Here is a 25,788-nt window from a genome sequence, read left to right as displayed (position 1 = left end):
GCCGCTAGATGGCGGCGTGGGAAATCGGCCGCTTTCCGCACAGAAAACACGCACACAAAGTGCCACTTTGCCTGCACGTGTAATACAAAAAGAATATAAATAGACTTTTTTCAATTATTGCATTTCTATGAACGACTCTCGATTTTCCCACAGACAACAGAATACGATAAAAGAGTGCTGGCTTTCGAAAGGCTACGGTATAATCTAAAAATCATCGTAGCTCACCAATCAACGTCCGTTATTTCTCAAGGGTTTAATTTCATCCGCAGTCGTCGGCATCATTAGCAGAGCGAGAGCACACACACCGGGTGTACGATCGCCGCGATCGCGCGTCCGTAATTAATAACGCGTGTCTCGACGCGCGCGTCCGTTCGTTCAATTATCCGTAAAGTTTGAGGCAATTATGCCCCGGGGTTCGCGATCCGCGGCGGCAAAAATGACGAGAATGCTCGGGAAGATATCCCTCCCCCGGTCGTTATCGATGCCGCTGCACCTGGGTATCCTTGTTCTCGCCGCGCGCGGATTCCCAGGAGCCGTCCGATGTTTACGAGGGGGATCGCGGTTGTCGTAAGTAGGCATTTCGCTTCTGCCTCCGTCTCTCCGTTCCTCCTACTTCTTCCGTTCCGCTCTTCGACTCTCTTCTCTCGAGCAACTATGAGGTTCTCATGGCAACCGGAACCGCCGAGGATCCTCTCGGCTTTAAGGTCGCTCTCGTGGACCCCTCCTGGTTGCCTTCTTCTCTTCTTCTTCTTCTTCTTCGTGACCTCCCTGTGAGAAATGTCAAGGTTCGCTTGTGTTTCTCTCGCGCGACCCAGGTTGAGGGGACACGTCAATGTGACCAGCTGGATGTATCCCAGCGGCGTCTCGTTCTCTTCTTCCTTCCTCGATTGCACGGTTTACGAGACGGTCTTTTTACGACAGGGTTCGAATCGATTCGCTCGCGATGCAACGACACCTGCGACCGACGATATGATGATTCTCGTAAAAACTACGCATGCGCATTTATTATTTTTTTTTTTAATCAGGAGGGAAAGATTAAAAATGGGCTTCAAAGTTATTGGAAAAATTGGGAGATTTATTTATTATTATTATTATTTTTTTTTTTAAAAGAATCCGTGAAAAATGAATTATTGAATCATGATTATGTTTGCAAGCGTAAAGAAAAAAATTGTATTTTATAAAAAAAATTCATGAATATATTAATACAGACCTAAAATTGCGGGAGCGATATACTTCGAATATGTTCTTTCATAAAAAATCGGATGCATGTGTTTTTTTTAATTGAGAAAGAGAAGATTAAAATTAATGCGCTTGCGACATCGGAAAAATTAGGAAAGATTTTTTTTTTAAAGAAATTCGTGAAAATAGATTATTGAATCATGATTATGTTTGCAAGCGTAAAGAAAAAAATTGTATTTTATAAAAAAAATTCATGAATATATTAATACAGACCTAAAATTGCGGGAGCGATATACTTGGAATATATTCTTTCATAAAAAGTCGGATGCATGTGTTTTTTTTTAATTGAGAGAAAGATTTTTTTTTCGAAAGAAATCCGTGAAAATAAATTATTAAATCATAATTGTGTTTGTAAGTGTAAAGAAAAAAAGGGGGATAAAATTATATTTTATTTCAAAAAAATTAGGAATAAATTAATATAAACCTAAGATTACTTTGAATATATTCTTTCATAAAAAGTCGGATGCATGTATTTTTTAATTGAGAAAGAAAAGATTAAAACTGGGAAGTATTTTTTTTCGAAAGAAATCTAAAAATAAATTCTTGTATCGAGATTATGTTTATGAAAAGTATAAAGAAAAAAGGAGACAAAATTATATATTATTAAAAAAAAATTATTGAATAAATTGATTTAGAAAAATGAGAATTGTCGCTTTTCTAGCTGCATCGGGATTTTTCGAGCAACAACTCTCTGTAACGAGTTAATTCCGAGATGCATCACACCTAAAATTACGGGAGTAATATACTTGATCCCGGGTTCATTCGCACGTTATATAAGATACGGAGATATACGATACGATAATGATCTCTTCCCGACGTTTTGAAAAGATGTTAAATGTCGATGCTCGTCGACCTCGCAGGGAACATTTCCAGGAACGGGCTCCCTTTTATGACTAAGCAATTGTCTCTATCGCTACAGGTAAACAGGCGCGCTACCGTGCAAGATCAGGATGGATTAATTCATCGGAGAGAAATTACGGGACGAGAGTGAAAATATATCTCGAGCTTTATTTTCCGCGATTCGCTTCTGCGCATCTGCTCATCAGCCGCAACAATTTACGGGAGATCTGCCCATAATTGAAGCATTGAAAAACTGAAGATAATTCTATCGTGATGAGGCGCGTACGTGTTCCTTGACGCGATAGCATCCATCTCGCCGTTTGTATACATATCAGGGTCTCTATTAGTTCTTTAGAAAAACCGAGGATTGTTGTAGGAATTTTTTTACTCTCATGAAATTTTATTAAGACTCGGGTAATTTTTTTTTAAATTATGCGTTGTGATAATTTCGCTCTTACATCGCAAGCGCATGCAATGAACAACTTACTGTTTTATTTATTTTACCAGGAATTTTTTTAATGAAAATACCTGGAAGATCAGGGAATTTTTTTATAAGATTTGAGTACTGTAAAAAAATTTGTTAATTATTAATATATGTTCAATTAACAAAATGGTGATTTAGTTGAAAGGTTTGGTCAAGTTGACTTTTTTTCAGTGTAGTTACATTTTTTTTAAGTTAAATTTAAAAATTTTTTAAATTTTTAATTAAATTTTAGTTAAAATTAAATTAATACATATTTAGTTCAATACTATTAAATGAATAATTTATTTGAAACAAATAAATATTTATTGTTTTGAAAAGGATTTTCTTATATCAAATAAATATTTTTCATATGAAATAAATATTATCAGTTTCAAATAAATGATTTATTTGACAGTATTGAAATAAATACTTATCAAAATTAACCAAATTTTTTTAGATACTCCGACATATATTCGGCACGTCCACTGAGACTATAACAAAAAAATCGGTAAAATTAATTATACGATCTCGTTCCTTTCTGCGATTAATTACTCCGAGTTGGGGATTTTCTTCCTCGCCCATCCATAATTTTTCTCCTCTTCGGGTCCCTCGCTCGATTCTATAATTTCTCTCCGTCTGGTATCACACCGTAAATTCCTTCTTCCTTAATCGAGGACGAAAGGATGGGAGGAAGAAGGACAGAGGGCAACGAATTCTACGCCGTAGTCACGAAACGCGATTACACGTTCGCCCGCCAACTTCGAACTCTGCGGATGCGAACGACCTCTCGGCCCGCGGCGCGCTTTCCTTTTCTTCTCAACCCTTTTCTCTCGTCTCTTTCTCTCCTCCGAAGTGCGTGCACGCGCTCAACCGGCGTGTTCCCGTGCGCGAAACCAGTTCACGCGCCGTGATCTTCGGCGCGATTCGCCGCAGAACGAACCGCGATCTCGATCATCGGCGCACGCACACATGCGATCAATTTCGAGGCACGCACCGCTGCGCCGCGGAAACGCGCCGCTCGATCCCCCTAATTACTATCGATGATCGATCGGAGAACGCCAGAAGCACATTTGCTCCAAAATAGTAGGGGCAATATAAAGGCTCCTTCTGTTTTTATTATTTTTTATCTCTCTTTTTATTTATATTAATATATATGTATATATATATCTTCAGAAGATATATATATATATATTTATATATATATCTTCACAATGATCGATGATCGATCGGAGAACGTCAGAAGCACATTTGCACCAAAATAGTAGGGGCAATATAGAGGCTCCTTCTGTTTTTATCATTTTTTATTATCTCTTTTTATTTATATTAATATATATATATATATATCTTCAGAAGATATATATATATATATATATATGTGTGTGTGTATCTTCACAAGATATATATATATATATATATATATATCTTCAGAAGATATATATATATATATATATATATATATATATATAATATATATATTCACAAGATATATATATATATATATATATATATATTTATATATATATCTTCACAATGATCGATGATCGATCGGAGAACGCCAGAAGCACATTTGCTCCAAAAATAATAGGGGCAATATAGAGGCTCCTTCTGTTTTTATTTTTTATTATCTCTCTTTTTATTTATATTAATATATATATATATATATATCTATCTTCAGAAGATATATATATATATATATATCCAAAATATATATATGTATATATATATCTTTAGAAGATTTAGATATCATACGCATACACTGAAAAAATTGTATTCTTAGCGCTAAGAGGATCCTCTTAATTTAAGATATTTCTCTAAATTTAAGAAAATTCTCTAAATTTTAGTATATTTTTTTTAAATAAGAATAAATTAGAATATTATCTTAAATTAAGAGGATCCTCTCGGCGTTATTTTTCGGTGTATGACTAATGATTACGTATTAGGTTTGTCGGGTATGAATACGTCGCATATTTAGCTGGTTGGTATGTGAATTCTTTATCAGTGTCACCGAAACATTTTCCTCTTTTTTTATTATGATAACTGGTTTTTTCGCTTTTATCTCCGCGAAAGTCTTCCCTCGGGAAGTCTTTCTCTCCCTCTCTCTCTCTCTCTCTTTCTCTTTCTCGTGTCGCGTAAATACGCGTAAATAATTTATCGGTATAGCGGAGGTAGCGAAGCGCTGGTAATAATTTATATCTGGCTCGCACACGAGAAGCACGCGCGAGATAATTAATGTCTCATTCCCGCTTAACCCTTTCGCTCTTAGTTCATTTCCACATTTTGCTCTGCGCCGAAACTTCAATTTGCTCGTATACATACAGTTTAATATCATTAAGAGATTGCTTAGGAATCATATTTGTGAATATTTTGGACAAGAAAAAATATTGCATATATATATACATATATAAATATTAATTCGAATTTTTTAATTTATTAAACTATTAAATAATCGAGAAATAAAATAAAATAAAGAGTTTCGCTGAAATTGCGCTACACAATTGAAAAATTTCTGTTAAATTTAACAGATATCACATGTCCCAAACAGAAATTTTTGTGTTAACATTTTAACACAAAATAAATGCAAATTTCAAATAATTCAAAATAAATTTTGTATGAAATTAATATACTTTTAATGTACAAATTAACAAAAAATATGTTAATTTTAGATTTTATCATCTCCACTTATATTATAAAATAGAAAAATTAACACTTTTTCCTATAAATTTTAACAGATAAATCTTGTCACTAATAAAGCAGAACATATTTATTGTGTAAAATTAAAAATAGATGCACATTGTGTTATTTTTACATTTTTTTCAGTTGTTTTAATAATTTAACATTTAAATTCAATTAACAGAACAGTAGTATGTTAAATTAACACATGAATGTGTTAAATATTTAACACAAAAATTTTAACGGGGACCGTTTTTTACAAAAAACACAAATTGCTGTTCTGCTGTGTACACAATCCGATTTCTTGTCCTACATATGCACTTCGATCTCGCGATCGGCGTAAGAGTGAGAAAGCGAGTTCTCTCATCGTGATCTTGAACTTGAAGGATTCGTAATGACAGGTTGGCACGAGCTGGCCGCTTGCCCGAGAAAGCGAAAGAACGCGAGACACAATCTCCGCTTTTCTTCTCGCGCGAGTTCGACACGGTAGGCTCTTTACGAACGAATCTGTCATGCTCAATGAAATCATGTAAGTAGACCAGATCGACGATTACGACCTCGAAGCTGTCACGTCTGTCATTCTTAATTACATTCCTACAGATACGTTTTAATTCGAAACCGCGCGTATATGCTAATTATTGCATTTAACAGAATACTTTCCTTTATATTTTTCATCATTTTATATAGAATTATTTTATATTTCATATTCTTCATCATTTTATACATATGGAATTACATAAATTATACATTCGAAGCTTACATTTAAAAATGAAATAATTAAATTTAATACTTTTTGTGAAAAAGATATAATTTTTATTTTATCTTGTTGATTATGATAATAAATAAATTAATATTTGTTTGATCAGATAAAATATTTTTAATTTTTTATTTCTTATTTAATTTTATTAATTTATTAAATTGTGCTTTTTTGAGATCAATGTATTATTTTTTTCGTATTTCATTAATAGTACGTTTTAATGAAACTATATATTTTATAAGCTTAAACGACTTGACTACGTCGTAACTAGCAATTTTATTTGATTATTTCACGACGTTTCGACCATTTGGTTGTGGTCCTTTTCAAGTGAAATTTCTACAACATAATGTTACACAATATTTTTTAACATACGAAAACTCATTTAAGTGTTAAATTAATAAAATAAGTATAAATTTTATAAACATACCATCAATTAAACCGAGGTTAACATAACATCACACCGGTGTTATTTGAAATCGAAAGTTAAACGTTAAAAGAGGAACACGTCCCATCGTTATGATGTTAAAAGTTAAAAATCAAAAGAGGAACACGTCCCATCGTTATGATGTTTCGTCAACGACTAAACTTGAAACGCGCCACTAAACAATTTTTATTATTTTGTCGTAAATGTTTGTCAAATTCTCGGTGTCTTTCTGTAGGTTAACTGTATTGTCATGCTTCTTTATGAAGAACATTTCAGCAATCTCTCTCTTTCTTACATGTTTCTCGTTATGTAAAATTGTCGGTGATTTCCAATCAAAGTTATGCCCAAAATCACATCTGTGTTTGCTCAAAACCGAATGATTAGATTCATGTAATTTAATATTGCTGGCATGTTCCTTCACTCTAGTGCATAAATGTCTTTTTGTTTGTCCAATGTATGATGCATTACAATTTTCACAGTTAATCTTGTAAACTACATTCGTTTTAATATCATTAGTTATTAAATCTTTACCTCGTTTTATCAGCCTATTCAACTTTTTTGGCAAACTATAAACGACATTTATGTTAGCACTATTAATAAATTGTAATGCATAATACATTGGACAAACAAAAAGACATTTATGCACTAGAGTGAAGGAACATGCCAGCAATATTAAATTACATGAATCTAATCATTCGGTTTTGAGCAAACACAGATGTGATTTTGGGCATAACTTTGATTGGAAATCACCGACAATTTTACATAACGAGAAACATGTAAGAAAGAGAGAGATTGCTGAAATGTTCTTCATAAAGAAGCATGACAATACAGTTAACCTACAGAAAGACACCGAGAATTTGACAAACATTTACGACAAAATAATAAAGATTGTTTAGTGGCGCGTTTCAAGTTTAGTCGTTGACGAAACATCATAACGATGGGACGTATTCCTCTTTTGATTTTTAACTTTTAACATCATAACGATGGGACGTGTTCCTCTTTTAACGTTTAACTTTCGATTTCAAATAACACCGGTGTGATGTTATGTTAACCTCGGTTTAATTGATGGTATGTTTATAAAATTTATACTTATTTTATTAATTTAACACTTAAATGAGTTTTCGTATGTTAAAAAATATTGTGTAACATTATGTTGTAGAAATTTCACTTGAAAAGGACCACAACCAAATGGTCGAAACGTCGTGAAATAATCAAATAAAATTGCTAGTTACGTCGTAGTCAAGTCGTTTAAGCTTATTTTCACCACTAGCGACAAATATTAATTTTGATTGATATTAATTTTAATTGATCGTATATATTTTATGTAACATTATATTACGGAAAGATTTTTTTAATTAATGAAATTGACTTTCTGTAATAAACAAATAATTAGAAAAATTATGGAAACTATTTAAGAAATTTTTTAAATTATGATTGTTTCTGAACAATCTTAGATTTTAATCATAATATTTGGTTTTGATAAATATTAGGACAATTAATATAATTCGAAAAAAAAATTGATTACCATGTTTGAATTTATTTGAGCAACATGATAACCATCGCATTAAACGTACCACGTCGACAGTTTAATATACTGAATCGATCAATTTAAATCTGGTTCCTGTTCCGTCTTCTTGCTTTCAGTCGGCAAGTAATTAGAAGTTGAAGCCAATTAGGATGATAGAACGCGTAACTTATGGAAAAAATAGGCAGCGCGCGTCGGTGGGAGTTATTATGACGGTTATTAGTCTGGAGTGTGGGGTTAATTTATGAAAGCCATTAGAAGCGAACGGCTGATTAAAAACTGCGCCGATACTTATAGCACGTCGGAAAAAAATCGTCGTGTACTTTATATTACGCAGACTTATATAAAATATACTTTAGGACTTTCGAAGAAGTGTAGCTAATTCTGATTAAATCTGGTGAAACGCGGATTAGCGCAGTAAAAAGATGAACGTGGTACGAAAAACTTTTCCAATTCTTATTCTGAAGACATTTTTTGCACATGTCGTCGCAACTTTTTCAGCACATCTGATTTTTTGACAAATTGGAATTTGTATATGCAATGAAAAAAAGTTATTGAATTCAAATAAGTATTTATTTTAATACTGCTAAATATATTATTCTCATTTGAAACTAATAATATTTATTTGATATAAGAAACAATTTTTAAAACAAATAAAATATTTATTTATTTCAAATAAATCATTTATTTAGGAATATTCAAATAAATATTTATTAATTTAGTTCTTTTTTCAGTGTACGAGAAAACACTTAATAAATATCAGTTATTTTTGGAATTAAATTTTTCACAGATTTTTTCAATATTTAATATTTTGCAAAGCGAGAGAGAAGTTGAATTAAAAATTGACCAAAGAAACCATCATTAAGATTTTACGCGAGAAACGTGAGACAACTCAACACTTGATGTTCTTATTCTGAAGAAATTTTTTGCACATGTCCCACCTTTTTCAACACACCTAACAAGATTCTTTGACAAATTTGAATTTTTTTGCACGAGAAACCACTTAATAAATATCAATTATTTTTGAAAACAGATTTTTTTAAATATTTAATACAACGTAATATTTAATATTTACTAATAATTTCACAAAGTGAGAGAGAAGTTGAATTAAAAAATTTATCACTATTAAAACTTTACGCGTGAAACGTGAGACGACTCTTGCTATTTTATTCAGAAGAAATTTTTTACATGTTGCTCTGCATATTTTTAAAAAAATTTAATTGAATAATTAATCGAAGAATCGACGAAGATTTCGCGGGAGAAAAACGTGGGACACATCTAAAAAAAATATATCACCCATCTCACATCTCACAGTGGGGAATATCGTTTTCAACACAGGCGAAAGATTCCAACCGATTCTCCGCAGACGAGCGAGCGCGCGAGTCAGCGTGAAATGAAAAGGTGAGACTCACAGAAGAGTGCGCGAAAGTGCGGACGCGCGAGTTCGGGACGATAAAAGAGCGCGAGAGGAATTCGTGACGGAATTGATGCTGCGCACGTGAGATATATCTCCGTGAGAAAAGTTCGGCGCTCCGCCGAGTGCATGGAGGAAAAGATTTTGCGGTTTTCGCGTGCGGGTTGAGAGAGATTGTTGGTCTCTGAAAATGGCATTGACGCCCCGGTGTCGCCGCGGAGGCGGCTGCGAGAACCTCTCCGAGGTGCTGGCGAACGAGAGGACCTACGGGAGCAATTTCGAACCCCTGAACGATTCCTGCGGCGAGAGCGACATGGAGGGCCTCGACCTCTCTCTCTTCGAGCCGCAGGTCGACACCGCTTCCTGGTGCGACAGCCGCATCCACGCTGGAACTCTTCACATTTTGGTCCATTACTGCGGTAAGATCTGCGCCTGCACGATATACACAGCAGAAAAATTTGGGGTTTTTTTTTTCTTTGATAAAAACGGTCCCTGTTTTTAAATTTTTGTGTTGAACATTTAACACATTTATATGTGGTAATTTAACATATTATTGTTTTGTTAATTGAATTTAAATGTTAACGCAATGTGCATCTATTTTTAATTTTACACAATAAATTTGTCCTGATTTATTAGTGACAAGATTTATCTGTTAAAATTCACAGGAAAAAATGTTGATTTTTCTATTTTATATAATATAACTGAGGACGATAAAATCTAAAATTAACATATTTTTTGTTAATTTTTACATTAAAAGTATGTTAATTTTTTTACGCAAATTTTATTTTAAATGATTTGTTTTAAATTTATTTTAAATAATTTGAAATTTATTTTAAATGATTTGATTTAAATGTTTTTTGAATGAAGTTTTGCATTTATTTTGTGTTAAAATATTAACACAATATTTGTATCTCCATTTAATATATCCATATTATGTTAAATTAACACAAAAATTTCTGTGGACCGTTTGGGACATGTGATATCTGTTAAATTTAACAGAAATTTTTCAACTGTATATATATATATATATATATATATATATATATCTTTTCTTCCTTTTTCCGAAATCTCCCCAGGTCTCTCGAGCGATTACGAGTCTCAATGCGTAAAATAATGTCGAGAAAATTCATATGGCTCTCTAGCTCCCTTTCTCTTTATTTTTTCTACACTAAAAAAATTAGTTAATTCTTATAAGTATTTATTTCAATACTACCAAATAAATCATTTATTTGAAACTAATAATATTTATTCGATATAAGAAAATCCTTTTCAAAACAAATATCTATTTGTTTCAAATAAGTGATTTATTTGGCAGTTTGGAACTAAATATATATTAATTTAGTCATTTTTTTTAGTGTATTGTAAAACAATTGTCTCAATTTATATATATATTTTATTCTATTATATACATATATTTTATTAATATTTCACGGAAATAATTTTTTCTTGTAATTTTACCCTGAAAATCATGTTAATAATCATGGACAATACGAAGAATTTTATAAGACTGTTTCTGATTAATATATTTACCACTACAATAAAAAAATATTAATATATACATAATAAAATTAATCGAACATATTTTATATATATCTTATTGTGGTAGATATTGTGATATTTTTCATTGTGATAAATATATTAATTGGAAAAACTTTTATACAATTCTTCCAATACCATATTGTCACACGATCACCATGATTTTCAAGGTAAATTCTAAAAGAACATTTTATTAATATAACATATTTTATCGCGCGAAAGAAGAGAATTTATAAGGTAACTCGAATTCTCTAGGAATGTCGCTTTTTTTTCTTAAACCGGATCGGTAACTTGTTAAACACAGAATTCAGAGTTCGAGATTGAAAAACGAAAGATACAGATGCAGAAACATCGTGCATCACATTCGTTCCGGTTGAGGTAACAAATGTGTGCGATTTTTTAGGATTTACGTCTTTGCTCGGCGCCGTGAACTCGTATTTCGTCTTGTGTAGGATGAAAGGATGGCCGTCATTTAAACGTGTACTTAACACGTGTTTCTTCTCTCTTTCTCTTTCCTCTGGTGCTCAGATAAGGTACTAAATTAAAGCAATAGCTTGGCGCCACTACAAGTTGGCTCGAGTTAGAACCCTACATCTGACTAATATGTGTGTGTGTGCACTTGCGTCATTATTTCATGGTCCATAGGCCAATTGCTATCTTTCGCATAATTAACCATTAACATACAATGCATGCTCACGCATGCATCGAAAGGAGATAGCCTCGTCCGTGATTTACCGTCGCGAATGCATTTCTGCGGCGAGAACATTAAAATTGTGAATTATAAAAAGTGAATCCACACCGTTCACTTTTCATGATCATTCTGGATCGCTGACGCGAAAGAAAGTAAATTGTTTTTACAGACGATCAATTCATCTCGCACTCCGGATGAAAATGTTTATTTTATTTTGCGCGTCCGATTTATAAAAGTAATTTTTTTAATTAAAATAATTTTATCACTGAAGAAATTGTTTTGTTGATGTAACTCAAATTTGGTAATTTGTTCCAAGTAATTTGGTTAATATATGATCAAGCAAATGTTTGATTGTTTCAACTAACAATATTTTTTTTTCATCTTAAATAAAAATACAATAATAAGAACTAAATTTTCTTTATATTATTTAAACAAATAAAATGTATCTTTCCAAAAACAGGTAATAAATCTTTTACACTTAAGGTTTACACAAATTGTGGCTTAAATAAAATGCTTTGGATTTTAATCCATGAAACAATTTTGTAAGTTTGTGGTAAATATTATATAAGATTTTTTCAAGATAAATGTATACTTAATAATAATTTTTTTAAATATTACTCAATAATAAAGTTTTGTAAAGATGATAATTTGCTTCTAAAAAAACTAAAGAAATTAAGCAAATAATTTGGTTGTGTTAATTTAAACGAATTTTTGAATTTAATTTTCTCTATAATAAATATGGTTAATATATAAATAAAATATTTTATACCGCCAATTAAAATGCGTGTACTAAATATTTGTGTTGCAATCAAAAAAACAATGTTTTCAGTGACATTAATTTTGTTTCGTCAACATCCGTGTAATGAAATATTTATCTCGACGTTTTGTAAAATTGCTCGGAAATCGCGTTAAATTGAGTTACGTAAAATTTCGTCGGGCGATGCACTTCCTACAATAATGCATTCGAAAGAGGGGACTCGTTTATTCTACGCGTTCATTTCGCATCACCCGGAGAATGAGCCGTATAAATTCACCTTAACCGCGCAATTGCGCGTGTGGGCGCAGACCGCGAAGTTAAACGGCCGTCAAGCTTTTTTGCGGATTTACTCGGTAGGCGACTTTACCTTGACGCCGGATATGCATCTCGACGCTGCGCTGGGGTGGGCGAGTGAGTAATTTCATCGAGACAGATCGCGGCACATCGGGTAGTCCGTGTGTGCACTCTGTACAGGATTATTATTAAACCACAATATACTATATTAACTCGTGTGAACACTGAAAAGAAAGTTTGTTAAACTAACAAATATTTAGTTCAAATGAATCATTTATTTGAAACAAATAAATATTTATTTTACTCCTGCTATTCGTAATTTTTAAATGTATATAAAGATTAAAATTCATTTTTAATTTTATTTTATATTTAATATATTTTAATATATCTGCAGCTTTAATGTGTTTTTTTAATTTAGAAGCATATATATTAGCTATGAATAATATGTATTCTATATACATCTAATATGCAGACACAATGGTTTATTATTATTGAAATATGTATTTTGATGATTTCTTCTCTCGAAGATAGTTTGCGGTTATTTTCTAGAGAAAATTTTAAAAATTAATTATATTTATCACACACACACACACACACACACACACACACACACACATTATTATTTTCTATAATAATATCTTGATAATAAAACTTTAGATTCATTAATTAAAACCATCAATTTTTGTAAAATCTCAGATAAAATATAATTATAATATTTAATAAGTGTAATTACACACTACACGAAATGATGATAAATTGCAGTACTAAATTATATCGTTATTTAATATACGAAAAAATGGTATCCCACGTATTGGCTATTTTTTGTATTTTAACGTGGATGTAACACTTTTCTCTTTTTGCGTGGGTGAAAACGACTTCTTCTAGGTAAAAAATTTACCTTGACATGTGTCGGATTCGTAAATGATTTAAGTATAAAGTGATCGCACATAGTGGGTGCATTATTGAGGATAGCATTCACTCATCTCTATGGAAAAAAACAAAATTATGATGTCCTTTTATCAACCGACATTCTTTGTCCACAATCAATTACGATTGTATTACTCCTATATTTTTACATACATTTGAATATTTAATTACACATAATTTAAAATGATCATATGCTTATTGATCAGCTTACAAAAGATTTGCAATTCATATAAATATGATTTCTCTCTGAACATGTGTGTATGATAATTAAACTGGTCTTATGGTAGAAAATTCCATCGATTGACATTTTTCCTATTGGAATTTTTATTGATGTATCCTATATACATACATTTGTCGCGATTGAGTTTGATGACATTGTAACGTTGGCATTTTGATATTTACAATTTCTCCGACTCTTTTTGACATTTCGATTTTCCCATACGATATACAATATATTTATGCACATGCTCAGTCAAGTATGTATAATGCATTTCATTCGCCGCGAATGCTTTTCACTCGAATTAGACGACCGCTGGGTGAAACCGCCTGTCAAGATTTTCTGGGGATTTTGCCCGGCTGGGAATTTTACTATGATGTCCCGGATGACACGCACCTTGACGTCATGTCATAAAGATAATTGGGTGCATAGCATTATTAACTGATATGCCGGATGAACGCGCCTGTCGTGCGTCAACGTAAATGGGTGCTAATGTGAACTCGCAGTTCGCGAAACCTATATCGAAGCTAAAGATAAAAATAAGCATAGAATATTTTGTATCTCTCTTTATACTTAATTATTTTTAAATTTATAAATTATTATTAATTTAATTATTTAATTTTATTTTGACAGCTGTCAAACTATCGAGACATTCAATTAGCATCGCGGAAAAGGGACAAAATATCAATAATATATTTTTTTAGAAATGATTAATTATTTAATTTTATTTTGACAGCTGTCAAAATAATCGGTATCGCGGAAAAGGGACAAAATGTCACTAACATATTCTTTTTAGACACTTACTGACTGTCACTTTTTAAAGAACTAGATAACACAAGTGCGCGCTATTATCTATATAATTTAATTATTTAATTTTATTTTGACAGCTGTCAAACTATCGAGACATTCAATTAGCATCGCGGAAAAGGGACAAAATATCCATAACATAATATTTTTTTCAAAACGATTAATTATTTAATTTTAATATTTAATTTTATTTTGACAGCTGTCAAACTGTCTCTCGACAGCTGTCAAAATAATCGGTATTGCGGAAAAGGGACAAAATATCAATAACATATTTTTTTTTAATGATTAATTATTTAATTTTAATATTTAATTTTATTTTGACAGCTGTTAAACTGTCTCTCGACAGCTGTCAAAATAATCGGTATCGCGGAAAAGGGACAAAATATCAATAACATATTTTTTTTAAATGATTAATTATTTAATTTTATTTTGACAGCTGTCAAACTGTCTCTCGACAGCTGTCAAAATAATCGGTATCGCGGAAAAGGGACAAAATGTCACTATAACATACCTTTTTTAGAAATGATAATTAATGAAAAAAAAGAAGGACACCTCGGAGTCCTTTCTCTCAAGATGCAGCAAACGGCCGCGCTTTATCACTATTCGATCCATCACACTTTACAGCTGATTCGCAAGCAGAGAGCGACGCCACCGTTCTTTCCGACGTGCGCAAATTGCTGATTATTAATCTAACAACGCGCCATCTTTCCCCGAGAGCGTATCTGCCCTGTGTGCGTGTTTGCCGCACTTAAATAGAAAATCGTCGCCCTGGGCGGCGTGACGTGGGTATAGACGCAACGTAGACGAGAGAGCAGAGGATCTCGAACTCCTCCGCTCTGCCGTGAGCGAACCAAGACCCGAGGAAGGGCAAGCGGTAAGGAAACTGTTAGGAGAGATCGATTCGCGGCGTAGACCAATTAAATCGTGATCCACCGGAGAGAGATCCCGCTCGCAGATATAATCTTCATCTTCGTCGCAATAAATCGATGTAGGTAAATGAGTCGCAACGCAACGCAACGTGGTGCTCGTCTCCACCGCGGGCTGTCTTCCGTCCTGCTTTCCTCTATCTCTTTCTCTCTTCGCGTTCCATTACTCACTTACACTAACTGACTGCGTGAGGACGAGAGGTCCGCTATCGTCGGCGTAAACACACGTTGCGGACGCACGTCGTGTGCTCCGGGTAGCCTCCTCATCTCGTAGCATCTCGAACGGAAAGGAAGACGACGAAGGAGAGATAGAGCTCTCGCTCGCAAGCTGACTCCGCGGGCTGATTCTCACGTGGGAAGAACCCGATCCTGCTCTGTCACGTATTGATGCGAGGCAATCGTTAGCCGGTCGCTTCCTACGATTTGTTCCCCGATCCTGTCCGGTTTATATATGCCCAGCGTGACGGACGATGGATTTATGGGGCTTTTGTTGAGGATGTATAAAGTGGGGGCCGATCGACATCGGGTTTCGCGAAAACGATACGGAAGAAAGGAGATGATGAATATGTATGTATCTTATTCGATACGCGCGGAAACCTCGTCGCGGATGAATGCATATCAGAAAAGATGAAGCGACTAGTGCGTAAGGATGAGGATAATTATGTAGAAGATCTTATAATTTTTTTTATATTTATACACATAGTTGAAAAGTTTCTGTTAAATTTAACAGATATCACATGTCCGAAACGGTTCACAGAAAGTTTTGTGTTAATTTAACATAATATGGATATGTTAAATGGAGACACAAATATTATTATATTAATATTTTAACACAAAATAAATGCAAAACTTCAAATAATTTAAAATAAATTTTGTGTGAAATTAACATAATTTTAATGTAAAAATTAACAAAAAATATGTTAATTTTAAATTTTATCACTTATATTATAAATTAAAAAATCAACATTTTTTTTCTGTAAATTTTAACAGAAAAATCTTGTCACTAATAAAGCAGAACTTATTTATTGTGTAAAATTAAAAATAGATGCACATTGTGTTATTTTTACATTTAAGTTCAATTAACAGAACAGGAATATGTTAAATTAATACATGAATGTGTTAACACTGATTATAAATGGGGATCTAGAATTTTAGAAATCTCTTGATGAAGGAATAAATTAAAAAAAAAAATACATTTATTACATCTACATATTTTCTAGAACTTTGAAAGTTATTTAACTTCGGAGAAGTACATTTTCCATCTCGTTTTCAACTCCGATGTACCATTTTGTATTCGTTCGCATTTAATTTTTGCGACTTTTCGTGCCCCTTTACATAATATTTTGTACAGTTTGATGAAACTGTTTCATTCTCTCTTTGTTATAATTCAATGCATTGTTCGAAAATTGAGAGGAAAGTTGAGAAAAAGGTCGATTTGCGCGACTGCCCGGATAAATGAGAGAACGTCGCGCCGTTCGATTGACTGCGCCAATTCCATTAGCCCGGCTTGGAGTAGGCTGTTTCCGCATGGTGCGCGTGTATTGAGTTATTGTGAGAGAATATCCGCCCCGGAGAGAGAAAGAGAGAGAGAGCGCTTCTTGTTATAAGTCGGATCGGTATCCCCGATGAGGAGATCATCAGTGGGATTGTTCATGCGGACAATTAAAAAATATCGATACGATGCTTATCGCGGTGCAATCAATCGATGTATCTTGACCAATCGACCATGGCATTTCTCAGATAGATATATATTATTTCGCGAAACATTTCTTTTGCCCAAGAAAAAAAGTCAAATCTGCTTCGATCGGTTGCCAACAGCGGCGAGAATTTTGTACATTACACACTGGGAAAATTGTTTCGTTGATATTACTCAAATTTGATAAACTGATTAATATGTGATCAACCAAATATTTTGCTTCAACTAAATTTGGTTCCTACAACTAATAGTATATTGTATTACACGTGCAGGCAATGTGGCACTTTCGGTGCATGTTTTCTGTGCCGAAAGCGGCCGATTTCCCCCGTCGCCATCTAGCGGCGACGCGGTGAGTGAATCTTTCGGCACAGAAAACATGCACCGAAAGTGCCACATTGCCTGCACGTGTAATACAAAATATTTTTTTATCTTAAATAAAAATATATACATATATATAGTTTTAGTCTTGCATTACTACAAAATAATCGGCAAGAGCCGATTTGATCAAAGAGAACACTGTTATAATTAATAAGTGACTTATATTACATGTAAAAAATTTCCATTCTGCTGACACGTAATCTACTTTTTTTTTGTACATTACACGGAAATATAAAATGATCAGCACTTTTAGTAACATCACTTAGAAAATGTAAATTATATACAATTGGAAGAAAAAGAGAGGATCGCGATATGTCATGGTAATCTAGAATAATTCCTTTGTTGAATCGATCTTGTTTACGGTCTACTAAAGATTGCGAATAACGTTATCCTCTTTCTCTTTTGCAACTGTAGAGAGTTTAAACGGAAATTGAACTGCGAACAGATAGATATTACTGAAAAATTTATGAATCAATACTTTTTGCTCTCTATAATATACCAGAGTATCTGAAATAAGCTGAATTAATCTAGTGACCTGGATTTTTCAGATTTTTAAATATTATTTGTTAAATCAATTTCACTTTTATTATATATATATATTTGTCAATATTTCTTTATTATATATATATATATATATATAAATTATAAATTTTTAAGCGTGTTTACTTATACTTTATGAATGTTTGACAATATAAAACAAATCAATATGGAAAAATAAAAATTGTCACGTTGGTGAGCTTACAAGTAAAAGTTGGCCGTGCATGTTCAATAAATCAGCTGGCAGCAAGAAATTTCCGCGTTCTATTATATACGTGATTGACTTAACTTCTCATTGCTGCCGCGGTGCAGCAGACTCTGTTCGCCTGTTCTGTCATTGCAGATGCAACGAATTCTCTCTTTTAATGGAAGTGTCAGCCGCAGTCGTACAGATCGCACGGTTAGAAAATCCGCAGTCTTTTATTTATTTATTTAAATGCGCTGTCTATTCGAACAAACATCTTTGTCGCGCTGCGAGAAAATTCTCAAAGAACGTTTTAACCATTGAAAAATTGTCTCGCGTAATTTTTTACGAATTACAAAATAATATGCTTTCCTACATTGTATTTTAAAGGAATTTTAATTTACGGCTTTTAATTGCTAGGATAAAAAAAAATTTAATTATTCGCCGAATTTCTTAAATACAAATATAAGTGCGAGTTTTGAGCAAAATATAGGATAGATTGAAGAGGAAGCTGTATGGCACAACGTCACGCTAGAAATTAATTATACGAAATGAACGCATCGCATTCGTCGATGTCGGTTTCATTAAAACCAGGAAATTGTTCGGGTTCCGATTATACCAGATGTTTTGACTGGCTGGTAGCAACACGAGAGTAAATCTCGTCTGCAGCCGACATCCTCTTCCTTGTTTCTGCTGCTAATCAATAGGTGTACGCTCAATTGATGGAAATAATTATTCTTGAATATCCACATAAATATATCAGAATATATCGATCTTTATTAGCACGTTAATTTAGCCTTTTCGTGAAACTTTTTCTTTTAATTTGTATAAATCCTATGCAATATGTCAGGGAACTTTGCCCTCGAATCGTGATTTTTATATACTCTTTTTTTCTTTTTCCTTGTTTCTAGATATAACTTATATTATTTTTTTTTAGCTACTATCTAGATTTATGTTGTGTATATTTAAACAATTTTATATAAATTCAGAGCTTAAAAATACACTGAAAAAACTATTGAATTCAAAGAATATTTATTTAAATAGTTCCATTTACACACATATTTGTTTGAAACAAAGTTTTAAAACAGGATTTCTTTATATTAAATAAATATTTTTCATAGCAAATCAATATTATTAGTTTCAGATAAATGATGTATATAAAGGGGTATTGAAATAAATATTTATTCGAATAATTAAATAATTTGTTTTCAGTGTAGTTCATGATATGTCGACATATTTTGGAGCCTTTTCATGCGAAAAGCGTCAGCGCAATTTTCTCGCACACTTGACACCAAATCGATTCGCCGATAGAAATCGTGGTCGAGAGTCGATTAAATTAACCGATCGCCAGATGTTATACGACAACGACACCGTTTCCCATCGATGGCGCTCACACACGCGTGCGATCAATTTGCAAATGATAGTGATAGACGAACCATTGCCTGCTTGCATCCGCAGCGCGGTTTGTCACTGTGTAAATGAAACGTCGGTTCATTGCGAACTATCGTTCGCAAATTGGCGCACTTCGCGACCGCGTTGACGTAGATGTTTTTGATCCGGAGCCACTTCGTTCGCTCCACATCTCAATTTTCCATGAGAGTTAATAAACGATCCACTAACCTGATTGGATTTGATTCACGTGCACTCTCGTGTGCACGCAGGCAGTACTAATTCAGTAAAATTAGACTTGAAAAGGGCAAAACTTTCGATGCTCTGAATGAAATCCTGCAAAGTCCAAGGCGTTTTTTTAAAAGGTAAAAGGGGATAAATTTTAGTTTTTTGCTATTATCTCGAAAACTATTAATTTTTGGAGAAAAATAGTTATTATCAAAATTGTAGCTCTTAAAATTCCCTACAAAAAAGGTCATCATACTTTTTTTCGTACAACTAATCCTTTTTGAGTAAAACGTGCGGTAAAGTTGCAAATATTTCTAATATAATCTCTTTATTTAATTCGTTTTATATCTTTGAAACTGTTAATTCCACGAAAAAGAGTATAATGACCTTTTTTGTAGGGAATTTTATGATCTACAATTTTGATAATAACTATTTTTCTCTAAAAATTGATAGTTTTCAAGATATTGACAAAATACTAAAAATCCTCTTTTACTCCTCATAAAAACGTCTTGGATGAAATTAAGGAGTTTTTAGGATTTTATTAGAACATCGAAATAAAAATTTCCACAAACATTCAGCTTGATCGTAATTTTTATAAAGTCAAAGTCTAATTTTACTGGACTATACGTATGGAATAGTTTTCCGAATACTCGCAACAATTGGGAGTGACAATTAAAGGAATTGTGTCAGCTTGTGTCGGCTCGAGATGGCAATAAGAGGGAGAGAGAGTGAGAGAGAAGCGAAGTCGCTCGAAGTTTGCTAACGGAATTAGTATTCCTCGATTTCTCCCTCTAGCGAATTCCGAGGCGAGGCGTAGTCGGCGTGGAATTAAGTTTCTCGATAAGGGATCGGATAGAAAGGGAGCACTGTGTGTCGAGTCAATTCCGGCTTTACTTTCATTTTTACGCGAGGTAAGGAAGTTATAGAAGTTAAGGAAAACTCAAAGAGAACGGAGGAAGTACGACTAATATTGTTAGAGATGATTAAAAGAGACAATTAAAAGGTAAAGACAAAGTTCAAACGCTCTTCGGGCTGAAAATTCTTTTGATTCACGAAAGAATCACATTTAATAAATTGCCTAACTCGATTACTTCGAAACATTCTCGTCAATATTATCAATTACTTATGATAATTGTACGTTTTAAGATCTATAAATTAAAAAATAATACCTGTATAAATTAAAATAAATATTTTATTTTAATTTAAATAATTTTTTATATAGCGCATTACATATCACATATTTTTTTTTTTATTTTTTTGTGCCTGATACGTGATATGCTGATAAAACGGGGGTCTCATTCTTCTACCCTTTCGACTCTGCTATTGTAACGACGAGCGATTTAATATCGAATCGTCCGGAGAAGCGGATCGAAGTAAAGAAACGCAGATGATCGGAGAAAAGGTAGTCTTTTGAGAGCGATAGATACCTTTGTGAACGGCTCGGAAGACTTTCTATTGGAAGCGATTTCTGTGGTACGAGGTGACAGATGCAATCTATCTGCTTGACTCGCCTCTGTCTGGCAGACACAGTTTACAGGCTGATGAATCGATAATTCATCTGAAAGGTCTTGAGGAAATATAAAGTCAAGAACCAATTCATTCATAGGGGCCATGTTGAATGTTATTATAAAATATCACGTCGCTCATTATATTGAGTAATTATTTTCTGTGCAAAAATTTTTCAATTTTTCGATTTATTATTTTTAATTATTAGAACAGACATTATTATTATATAACTCTTATAGAATTGTAATTAATTTTTTTAATTATTGAAAATGTGCTAAAAGATATTCAAAACAAATTTAATTTAAATTTTATTTGAGAACTAAAGTAAAAATTATATATATATATATATATATATATATATATATATATATATTTAAATTTAAAGAACTTCTTTGGAAATTTTTTCTGAATTCCTTAATCCAAAATAAATAAAAATATTTAGATATTCTTTTACTATAATTATATATCATAATTTTTACTTTAGTTCTCAAATAAAATTTAAATTAAATTTGTTTTGAATATCTTTTAGCACGATTTCAATAATTAAAAAAATTAATTACAATTATTTAATTAATATATATATATATATATATATATTGTCATATAATTTTCAATAAAGTTTTACATAGATCTCTCTTTAACAACAATAATTTTCGATAATGTAATAAATTGTGTAATATCACAAAATTATTTTAAAAAAGTGCGGATTATTACTTCGAACAATATGTATTATTAAAAATGTTGAGACAGAAAAATTTAACAATACCGATTTGCGACGAACATGGAAATATTGACAAGTTTGTAAGTTGCAAAATAATTTCACAGATTTCGTACACTGAAAAAAAATGACTAAATTAATAAATAATTATTTTCATATCAAATCAATATTATTAGTTTCAAATAAACGATTCCTTCGGCAGTATTGAAATAAATACTTATTCGAATTCGATAAATTTTTTTTCAGTGTATGGTTTATATAAATAAGTTGAACCGATTTCCGGAGCGACATGCGCGTCGTGACCTCATTCTCACATACATATAATGATTTACATATTATATGCTCCCGGCGTCTATCCAATGACGTAATGACTGTAATACAGTCTTGCACCGATCTCACAATACGCCGCCGGCACCTGCCATTATTGCCCATGTAACAGTTTGATGGTGTATCGTGCTTGTCAATTAACGATGAAAGGACATCATATATATCGTACCATATAAGCGCAATATACACTGAAAAAATTGTTTTGTTTAAATAACTCAAATTTGGTTAATATATGATCAACCAAATATTTTGTTTCAATTAAAAAATTTGGTTTCTATAACTAAAATATTTTTCTCATCTTAAATAAAAATATAATAACAAGAACCAAATTAATAATAATTTTTAAATATTACTTTAATAATAAAGTTTTGTAAAGATGATAATTTGCTTGTAAAAAAACTAAAGAAATCAAGCAAATAATTTGGTTGCGCTAATTTAAACGACTTTTTAAATTTTGTCTTCTCTATGATAAATATCGTTAGTATAAGTAAAATATTTTATACCGCCAACCAAAATGCGTGTAATAAGTACAAGAAAACAATTTTTTCAGTGCATCTTCTTGCAAGAGAAATGCAGAAAATTGAGATACGAGCGTACAATAAAGTATAGGATAGGACAATTGCGAAAAGAAGGGGTCATAGATAAGATCGCCAGTAATGAACTATCCGAGCCCGACGTGAGCCTAATGAGAACCGCAGAAATAATCTCGACTAGAGATAGAAACCCACAAAGACAGACTTCATCTCTCTTCAGAGGACGCCTTCCTGTTTCCGATGCTTGGAAAACCTGGAGAACTTCTCGCACCTGTCGTCTCTTTGTTTTCCCTTAACTTTGCAAGGGTTTGTGACGTGTTGTAACGTGCTGCAAGTCAAGTTTTTATTAGTAAACGAGTGATTTTTTTTATTTGACATTTTTTTGGAGAGAGACGAATTTTCAAACATGCAAATCTGTAAATAACAATTTGTAAAAGTGTACTATAATGCATCTCTTAGTAGGTACTTCAGTTATAATTAATAATTATATATTATTACTGTTATTTAAAAAATATTAAAATAATTTTATTTTAAATGTAGTAATAATATATTATTATTATTATATATAATTATATGTAATAATAATTACATATTATATTATAATATAATAATATGATACTATATTATTATTGAATAAATTATATATAATTATAATTACTATAATTATATATAATTATTATATATTATTTAATATTTTTTTGTATCTGAATCTCGCACTTTTATATTAGTTATTTATGCAACTCGCGACATCCACTCGACATTCCTCGAGGTTTTCATCTACGATCTCGCGACATGGCTTCAAGTGTTCAAAGTCTCTCGTTCTATCTTTTTCTTTTGGCACTTGACTTGCTTCTCGCATTTTTGCGCTCTCATCTTATCATGCAAATGCGATTGGCGAGACCGCATGTCGCAGAAAAATGCATCTGATCTTGTCTGTTTGGTCGAATTCGGCCTCATTAAACGGACGATAAAGACGCGCTCTGAGACTCTCTCAATTTCCTCGATGGATTTAATTGGTCCGCGATGCAAGCACTTTCCAGTCGCAACATATATAGCTTCGCGTGTCGTCTCTCTTCCGCAAGTCTTGCGCGTGAAGACGCCGCGGCTTCATCTCGAGAGAGAATGACGCGCTCGGAGGAGAGAGAAGCCTCCGTCTAAGCATCATCCCTCATCTGCCTTTACGTTCCCCGTGCAAATATACGCTCTCGAGACGCCCGCAGCGGACTTTCAGCCGGATATGGAATATTAAGTGAACGAGCGAGAGGGTCAAAATTAAGCGATTTACACTTTTCGCGTCGGGTAGACACGCGACTGCGTAGACGGGATATTTGTTCTGCTCTCTCGGAAATAAAACGCTACCAAGGATAATGAGGTGCACAAATAATAGAGAAGGCGACAACTGAGAATTACATAGTAACGAAATCGATTCGTCGTAATAATTTGCATAAAACTTGACGGATTGTAAATTATTCCGTTTCATCAGATTTTACATATATATAGAGTTTCAAGATTTTAACATAAGATGTTTGTCAAGACAGACAATTTCAAAATTCATTCCGTGGGACAATATATAGTATTGGAAGAATTTTAATAAGAGTTTCTTTGGTTAATATTTACCAAAATATTTGATTATATATTATTTTACTATGTACCTACATAGTAAAATTCACTATGTACATATTAATATTTTTTTATTGTAGTATAAATATTAATTACACAGAGAAACTCTTATTAAAATTTTTCATATTGTCCCACAATTATCTGAATTTTAGGATAAAATCTAAGAAAAAATTCTCTCCATGTAGTCACTTGAATAATACAATTTTTAATAATAAATTGAAAAAGGCTCTGATATATTATATATAAATTAGGTATAAAATTAGCTAATAGGATCCAATCGCAACAAACTTGTTTTTAAATTCTTTTTTAATTATATTGAACATTTTGGTTTCTTGAAATCTCCGTGACATACAAAGTACTGTTTTCTGAGTCAACTTGTTGAAGGCAATTCAAAGAAAGGATGGAAATGTTCAAAACAGAGGAGAATTGAAAAACAAGTTTGTTGCGCTCAACATCTTTTAAGGGGATGCTGTCATAATTTCTGTTTTACCGACTTTAAGTTAGGTTAGATTCACTTTTTATTGAATATACAGATTGAAAAATTTTTCACAATAAAAATACTGATAATAATGAATGGGAAGCGCTGTTCTGCAACTAATTTTGCTGTTTTATGCCTCGACATCAATTCCTCACGCAAATAAGCATACATAATTAATTCAAGTATGAATCTTTTGATACAGGCTTTTAATCTCATTTTGATTACTTTTGTATTCTTCTTTTATGTCATTTCTTCGGCCGATAAAAAAACTGTAATTTTGTATTGGTCTCTTGCATCACCTCATAACAATACTTATTTAATACAAAAATTCTGCAGTTTATTTGTGCACAAAATATGGCGCTCTCCTTAGAGATGACATGAAAGAATAACAGCGCTTCCCATTCATTATTATTAGTACTTTTATTGTGGAGGATTTTTCAATTTGTATATTCAATAAAAAGTGAACCTAACCCAACTTAAAGTCGGTAAAACAGAACTATGATAGCATCCCCTTAAAAGATGTTGAGCGCAACAAACTTAATTCAAGTACGAATCTTTTGATACAGGCTTTTAATCTCATTTTTATTACTTTTGTATTCTTCTTTCATGTCATTTCTATTGGGAGCGCCATATTTTGTGCACAAATAAACTGCAGAATTTTTGTATTAAATAACTATTGTTATGAGCTGATGCAAGAGGCCGATGAA

At 32.4% G+C, this 25,788-nt stretch overlaps 1 protein-coding gene and 2 long non-coding RNA genes across 5 annotated transcripts in view; 2 read left to right on the top strand and 1 right to left on the bottom strand.

Moving 5' to 3' along the window:
- Positions 1-25,788, top strand: part of raskol (Ras GTPase-activating protein raskol) — a 449,557-nt gene that overhangs the window by 183,262 nt on the left and 240,507 nt on the right. Inside the window, exon 2 of one of the 3 annotated variants that reach the window (XM_029309094.2) lies at positions 9,257-9,751. The exons of 1 other annotated variant lie outside the window; for it this stretch is intronic. In XM_029309094.2, coding sequence (XP_029164927.1) covers positions 9,523-9,751 — 229 coding nt within the window. In that variant the 5' untranslated portion in view covers positions 9,257-9,522. Of the gene's footprint in view, positions 1-9,232; positions 9,752-25,788 lie in introns of those variants that run through there. One more of the 3 variants, XM_085486328.1, reaches the window with a different exon arrangement.
- On the bottom strand, positions 6,244-6,555 carry LOC146721749 (uncharacterized). Its single transcript, XR_014925529.1, has 2 exons — positions 6,397-6,555; positions 6,244-6,305 (listed from the first exon to the last, which is right to left on the bottom strand). It is a non-coding gene; the product is annotated as an uncharacterized LOC146721749 (long non-coding RNA).
- Positions 7,089-7,614, top strand: LOC146721748 (uncharacterized). Its single transcript, XR_014925527.1, has 2 exons — positions 7,089-7,461; positions 7,553-7,614. It is a non-coding gene; the product is annotated as an uncharacterized LOC146721748 (long non-coding RNA).

This window comes from Nylanderia fulva, unplaced genomic scaffold (genome assembly GCF_048542155.1).
Source record: "Nylanderia fulva isolate GAGA-0341 unplaced genomic scaffold, ASM4854215v1 Scaffold42, whole genome shotgun sequence".
NCBI classification, from domain to species: domain Eukaryota; kingdom Metazoa; phylum Arthropoda; class Insecta; order Hymenoptera; family Formicidae; genus Nylanderia; species Nylanderia fulva.
The sequence above is the reverse complement of the archived record's forward strand: the minus strand, read 5'-3'. Positions and strand labels throughout refer to the sequence as shown.